This window comes from Herpailurus yagouaroundi, unplaced genomic scaffold (assembly GCF_014898765.1).
Source record: "Herpailurus yagouaroundi ecotype Mexico unplaced genomic scaffold, PumYag 29, whole genome shotgun sequence".
NCBI classification, from domain to species: Eukaryota; Metazoa; Chordata; class Mammalia; order Carnivora; family Felidae; genus Herpailurus; species Herpailurus yagouaroundi.
Genome location: NW_024412377.1, coordinates 81016804 through 81023036, shown reverse-complemented (window position 1 = coordinate 81023036; position 6233 = coordinate 81016804). Strand labels below are relative to the sequence as shown.

General features: G+C 38.3%; 1 protein-coding gene across 1 annotated transcript in view; it reads left to right on the top strand.

Moving 5' to 3' along the window:
- ERAP2 (endoplasmic reticulum aminopeptidase 2) overlaps positions 1–627 on the top strand; it is a 45140-nt gene extending 44513 nt beyond the window's left edge. The window contains 1 exon segment of the mRNA XM_040493082.1: positions 484–627. Within this exon segment, the coding sequence (XP_040349016.1) occupies positions 484–627 (144 nt within the window).
- The last annotated feature ends 5606 nt before the right edge of the window (positions 628–6233 follow it).

Genomic DNA, 6233 nt, shown 5'->3' with positions numbered 1-6233 from the left:
GGAGGGGCAGAGAGAGAGGGAGACACAGAATCGGAAACAGGCTCCAGCTCTGAGCCATCAGCCCAGAGCCTGACGCGGGGCTCGAACTCACGGACCGCGAGATCGTGACCTGGCTGAAGTCGGACGCTTAACCGACTTCGCCACCCAGGCGCCCCTGAATTGTTTATTCTTTAAAGAAACTAAGAATTAAAGAATTTAAATCCTGGCTCATGACTTACTCTATGACTTGGTTTGATCACTTAAAGTTTTTATCCAGTGTGCTCACTTGTAAGATGAGGATTTATCATTCCTGTCTTACATTATCTATTTGAAGATAAAGTGAAATAATAATTATACACAAAAAGAGAGGAATAAAACAACCATTTAGAGGTTGGCAGAGAAATCATTCCAGTGTTTGTATAATTTGCAAGCTGTTTCGAACCCCTTTGCAAGAGCAAGTTTTAATGAACTATGCCAGTAATTTTTTTCTTACTTATTTTTCAGGTGAAACTGTTCTTTGAATCTCTTAAGGCCCAAGGACCATATCTAGGTACTTTTCAAATTATTCTGGAAGCCATATCCAAAAATATCAAGTGGCTGAAGAAGAATCTTCCCACTCTGAGGACTTGGCTACTGGTTAGTATTTAAATGGTCAGTAGAAAGAGCACATCAGATGTGGGCATGAAGTCAACAAATCTCAGGTCAAAGTCCTGGATATTTTGTCTAAAACAGTAAGAAGCCTCAACAAATCAACCAGCACAGATGCCTGCTCTCAGCTGTTGTTTCTAGCTGACAGATGTATGATGTTGAGGTAGGGGAAGGCCAGTTCAGTAGGCTATTTAAATGTAAACTTCCTGAATAATGGAGATATGTGGAGATGGAGATATAGATGTAAAGACATAGCTGTAATAGATTAGCTGCACCACAGACTACCTACATTGCCTTAAATCACGACACTCTTTGCTTCTTGGATGCTTTTTCTAATCTTGTTATGCAAACTGGAGTTTGCTCAGTTTTATCTTCAAGGAAACATAGTCAATTCTTTTTTTAAAATTTTTCATTTGCATCTCTTCATCTCGTTGCCTTCTTCTTCCTTCATCTCAGACTGAATAGTTCATTTGATTTTTACTATTCATGGAAAATCAGAATCAAATTATGAAGTTTAAGGATCAGGAACACAGAGAATTTGTCATCAGATCTCAGATTATTAGAAACCAGATGTCAGCGTTTATCAGTGAAGCTGGGAGGGCTGCTTGACTTGAGCCTCACACTCCTAAAGAACCTCAGAGACAGCCTTTTGAGGTCATCTCCATGGGCAATAAAATCTGCAGTCACAAAGGTGCAGGAGAGAAAAATGATGCCTCACTGCTTTAACCCATACACTAATGTATTGTTAATACATCTTTGGAAAATTGCAAAATTAGACTGTACTGTGTATATTTCTGGTTAACTCATGGTTTAATGGAAATATTTCGATGAATCATCATATTGTATAACCCAGCTTTAGTGTTTCTTCATATTTTAAGAGAAACTCTTGATCTCTGAAGTGCTTTTCTGGATCCTTCTTTTAATTGTGTTAATAAGGTGTTTGGAATGAAAAAAGAAATAACACTCTAAATACAGGTAATACATTTAATAAATTCATGTTCCCACGTATGAATCAATATGAAGATATAAACACATTCTGGAAAGATTTGAATCAGTATACAGATGATTGACTAATTTGGTCAATTAAGGGAAGCTGGACTATTGAGGCTGGGCTTGTGTGGGGAGGGTGTTATCCATTTTGGAGTGGTAGCTTGAAGCTTTAAGATCTTTCTCTGGTTCCACAGGCAGAGACAGGATACAGTTGGGATGGTCCATGGGCATGACCCAATATACATTTTGTTAAGTTTGTTTTCAAATCATTTCTTGGAATCTTTGAAGCATCTTTGACTCTAGATTTGACTCAGTCATGGTCCTACCATGTGTATAACATGTGATGCCACTCTAGAATTATGTGTACTTTTAAATAAAGAAACTTAAAAGTAAAGAATATTATTTTCCCCTCCCCAATAATATGTAAATTAAGCAGCAAGTGTGTATGAGTTTTGGTAGATTTGTGCTGTCGTATTTATTTCCATAAAAGTAAAGTCCTTTCCTTTGTATAGTAAGTTATCTACCATAGGTTTCCAAGTTTTTATTCTCTTCCTTGTAGTTCCTTATTTATATGCACGTGTAACTTCTCAGGTCCTTAACAATTGAGTACAGAAGTAGGTGTAGCAATAGAAGTACCAGTTTTATTATTTGTTGAGAATGAACATGAGAATCACTGTGCCAATAATGTTTTAACAAATAAGGAGTTTTTTTTTTTTTTAAAGAAGTATATTGTACTTAGTGTGGTATTTCAAAACCTTTATGGTAGATAACAAACCCCCAACACAAACTAAGACTTGGCTAAAGTTAGTTTTACTTCCTTTCACCCCAAATGAACAAACAAGTTGCAAAAAAAAACTATAGACAAGATTATGAATAGATGATGGAGAGAGCATATACAACTCCATACCTCGCTGAATGCCAGCAGAGCCTTGGGAGAATTTTGTGGTGTCTGAACCCCACTCAGAATGAGAAATCTCCCAGATCATAGGCGCCCAGAACCAATGTCTTGCTTCCTTTTAGGCTTTGTGTAGGAGGGACTTCAGCCCACAAGAGTCCAGCTTGCCACCATGATAGGAATTTCTTGTGCTACCTCATGTATATAGTTCTGCAATTCATTCCTTGCTGTGTCATTGGGTCTATTTGAGGTTCCAGAGAAGCAAGCAATCAGAGATCAGATTATCTGAAGGAAGTTCCTAGGTTTTTGTTTTGTTTTGTTTTGTTTTGTTTTGAGTGGGGACGGAGTTCATTCCATCCTAACTACAAGAAGGATCTCCAAAGAGACACGGAAGCTAGTTTTCCAGTTGAGCATTGTGTCTACCAAACACAAGGTCATTTAAAATGGCCACGTTTTGGGGCTCCTGGGTGGCGCAGTCGGTTAAGCGTCGACTTCAGCCAGGTCACGATCTCGCGGTCCGTGAGTTCCAGCCCTGCGTCGGGCTCTGGGCTGATGGCTCAGAGCCTGGAGCCTGTTTCCGATTCTGTGTCTCCCTCTCTCTCTGCCCCTCCCCCGTTCATGCTCTGTCTCTCTCTGTCCCCAAAATAAATTAAAAAAAAAACGTTGAAAAAAAAATTTAAAATGGCCACATTTTTACTTCGCAACATCCTTTACTTAGATTCATTACTGGCCTTCTTTCTTCCGTTTAACCATGTGCCACTGTCTTTTATTTCGGCGTGTAATGGTTTACAGCTTTTGCATTTACAGGCTTTAAATCATTTATCTGTTATATTGTCTGCTTCCTGAAATCTTGATCTCATCAAAGTCATGTTTCCAAATCATAAGGAAGAAATGGTGAAACATATTATGAAAGAAGTAGGTTGGCTGGGTTGAAGCACATGTATGTTTTATGTAATCGAATACTTTGATAGTGCCAGATTATCTTCCTGAAAGGGGATGTTAACTCACTTTCTTTTTACCCCTGTATCCTGTGCTTGTCAGTACCAAGTGTTAATCTTTTATATCTAGTAACACTTTCCCAGTAAAGTACAGCTTCCCCAGATATTTACATAACTATGCCACTAGTCTCCTTTGATTGTTACTTGCTTGATACATCTTTCTGTATCCTGTTACCTTGAATTTTTCTATATTTAATTTCAGATGGGTCTTTTGTAAACATGCTATACGTGAATTTTGTTTCCTATTATGTTTCCCATCTTGGGCAAGCTCAGGCTTTCCCATCTGTCCTTTCCACTCTCAAAGGCATAAAAACTGAAGCTTCAGATGCCCTCGAGGTGAATACTGACTTCAGCCTTCTGCTTACCCCTCAGGGTTCCTGCCTTCAATTAGTTTTTGATCCATGACTATTTCTCACTGGCTTTCCAAGTCATCCATACATTCAAACAATTAAAAAATACATTTCAGTCTACATTTTTAATTATTCTTAGTAAGAAGGTCAGTCAAGGTACCTGGTCTAGCATATTCCCAGAAGCTATAATAATTTATTTTCCAATGTGCAAATACCTAACACTTTTACATAAGAGGCTCCTTAGGATGGAAATTGGTTTGCAATATTGACTTCATAGTATTGATTTCTCATAAATAAAATTGTGGGATGCCTAACATTGTATCAGGAAGGTAGTAGTATAAACTACTTTGTTCAGGATTTAAATCAGGAAAATCTTCCAATATTCATAGGGAGAAATGGCTGGAAATTCTGAGAAATGTAAACTTAACTAGCAAGGTAAAAAAAAAAAAGTGTCTATGTTTCAATCACTTATGCAAACTTTACTCTGCATCCATAACTCCAATATCTTTTGCTGCTTTTTTCTCTTTATCCAAAAATTTTCATCTTCTACCATGTTCCCAGGTAAAGTCAGGAAGCCAGTTCTCTACTCTTGGCACATGATTAATCTCGAACTTTTAGGTATTTACACATATGATTTCCCACACTTGAAAGTCATGCCTCCCTCTGTAGAATTATACCATATTTCTTTCTTTCAATACCTCATTTCAGGTTCATGCTTCAGTGTAGGAGATTCCCATGCTAATACCACCTGACATGTCCCTGTAGTCATCCAAACAATACCTCAGTTACAATACAAACCCCATTTTATTTTTTTTCAAAGTTTATTTATTTATTGAGAGAGAGAGAGAGCAGGGGAGGGGCAGAGGGAGAGGGAGAGAGAAAGAATACCAAGCAGGCTCTGCACCCGCAGTGCTGAGCCTGACATGGGGCTCCAACTCATGAACAGTGAGATCATGACCTGAGCTGAAACCAAGAGTCAAATGCTTAACCTACTGAGCCACACAGGCACCCCTACAAACCCCATTTTATTTTATTAAAACATTTTTTAATGTTTATTTATTTTTAACAGAGACAGAGACAGAACGACGGGGGAAGGGCAGAGAGAAAGACACAGAATCCAAAGCAGGCTCCAGGCTCCGAACTGTCCCAACAGAGCCTGACAGGGTTCAAACTCATGAACCATGAGATAATGACCTGAGTTGAAGTCAGCTGCCCAACAGACTAAGCCACCCAGGTGCCCCCAAACCCTGTTTTAAGGTAGGCAGAGTGAATTGTCTATGAAAAGACTTAAGGGATACAAAGAATATTATTTCTTGGTTTTAAAACCGTATTTGTCATTAAAAACTGTTTTCTAGCAAACTGAGCTTAGAAATTCTTTTGTTGTTTGTTTATTTTTGAGAGAGAGAGAGACAGAGACAGAGACAGAGACAGGGCACACGCAGGGGAGGGGCAGAGAGAGAGGGAGACACAAATCTGAAGCAGGCTCCAGGTAGAACACTGTAACCCTCAAACATGGAAAGAGGCAGGAATGAGGTTTGGGGAACTTTTTCTAAAAGAGAAACACTCTCTTCATGGCACAAGGCTATTAGCATATGCTTTTATTTCCTGTCTATTCATGCTCCAGATGTAGGCCTGAAGACTTAGGTAGGAATTTTAGAAGGACAAACAGAGCTTTTTAAGCTGGCAAGGGGTAAACAGGTACAGATATTCAAGCTGATAAAGATCAAAGGAAAGGTCTGGTCTGAAACAACTAAGCACAATTTATGTGAACCAGACAGAGCCCATAGGAGTCAGACCCTATGTCCTGCGCAAATTAATTCAACTTACACTCAGGGACTAAATTAGGGTTATTTAAACAACAATGAAAAAGTTGTTGGTTGAGAGAGAGGCTGGATAGCATTTAAAGGTTTGTATTTTTTTTATTCTTATTCTAACTTGTTCCTTATCTATAGGCAACTGTTATGACACTACTAATTAAAAGCACTGTTTTATTTTATTTTTTTCTTTTTCAAAGCATTGTTTTAAAAATAATGTTCTATAGTCCAGGAAAACCACCACCTGGTAGGAAAAGCGTATTATTCTTCTAGTTTCAGATAACTATTTCTCTGGGTAGCCTAGCTGTTTGGATATTAAGGCCATGGGGAATATACTATTGTCTCCTCCATCTCACTGAGGACCTAGGTAGAAATAACACCTGCAGTGTTGGCCTTGCAAATCCAAATCTAAAAAATGCTGTCTAAAAAAGGAAACCTCTTAGACTTTTTTTTTTCAAAATACGTCTTCTCTTACCCAGTTGCCTTTTCTTCTGTAATTTCACCATTACCGATCCATTCTTTGGGCTAATGAAAGTTAAAGTATTACATTGTAACTCAT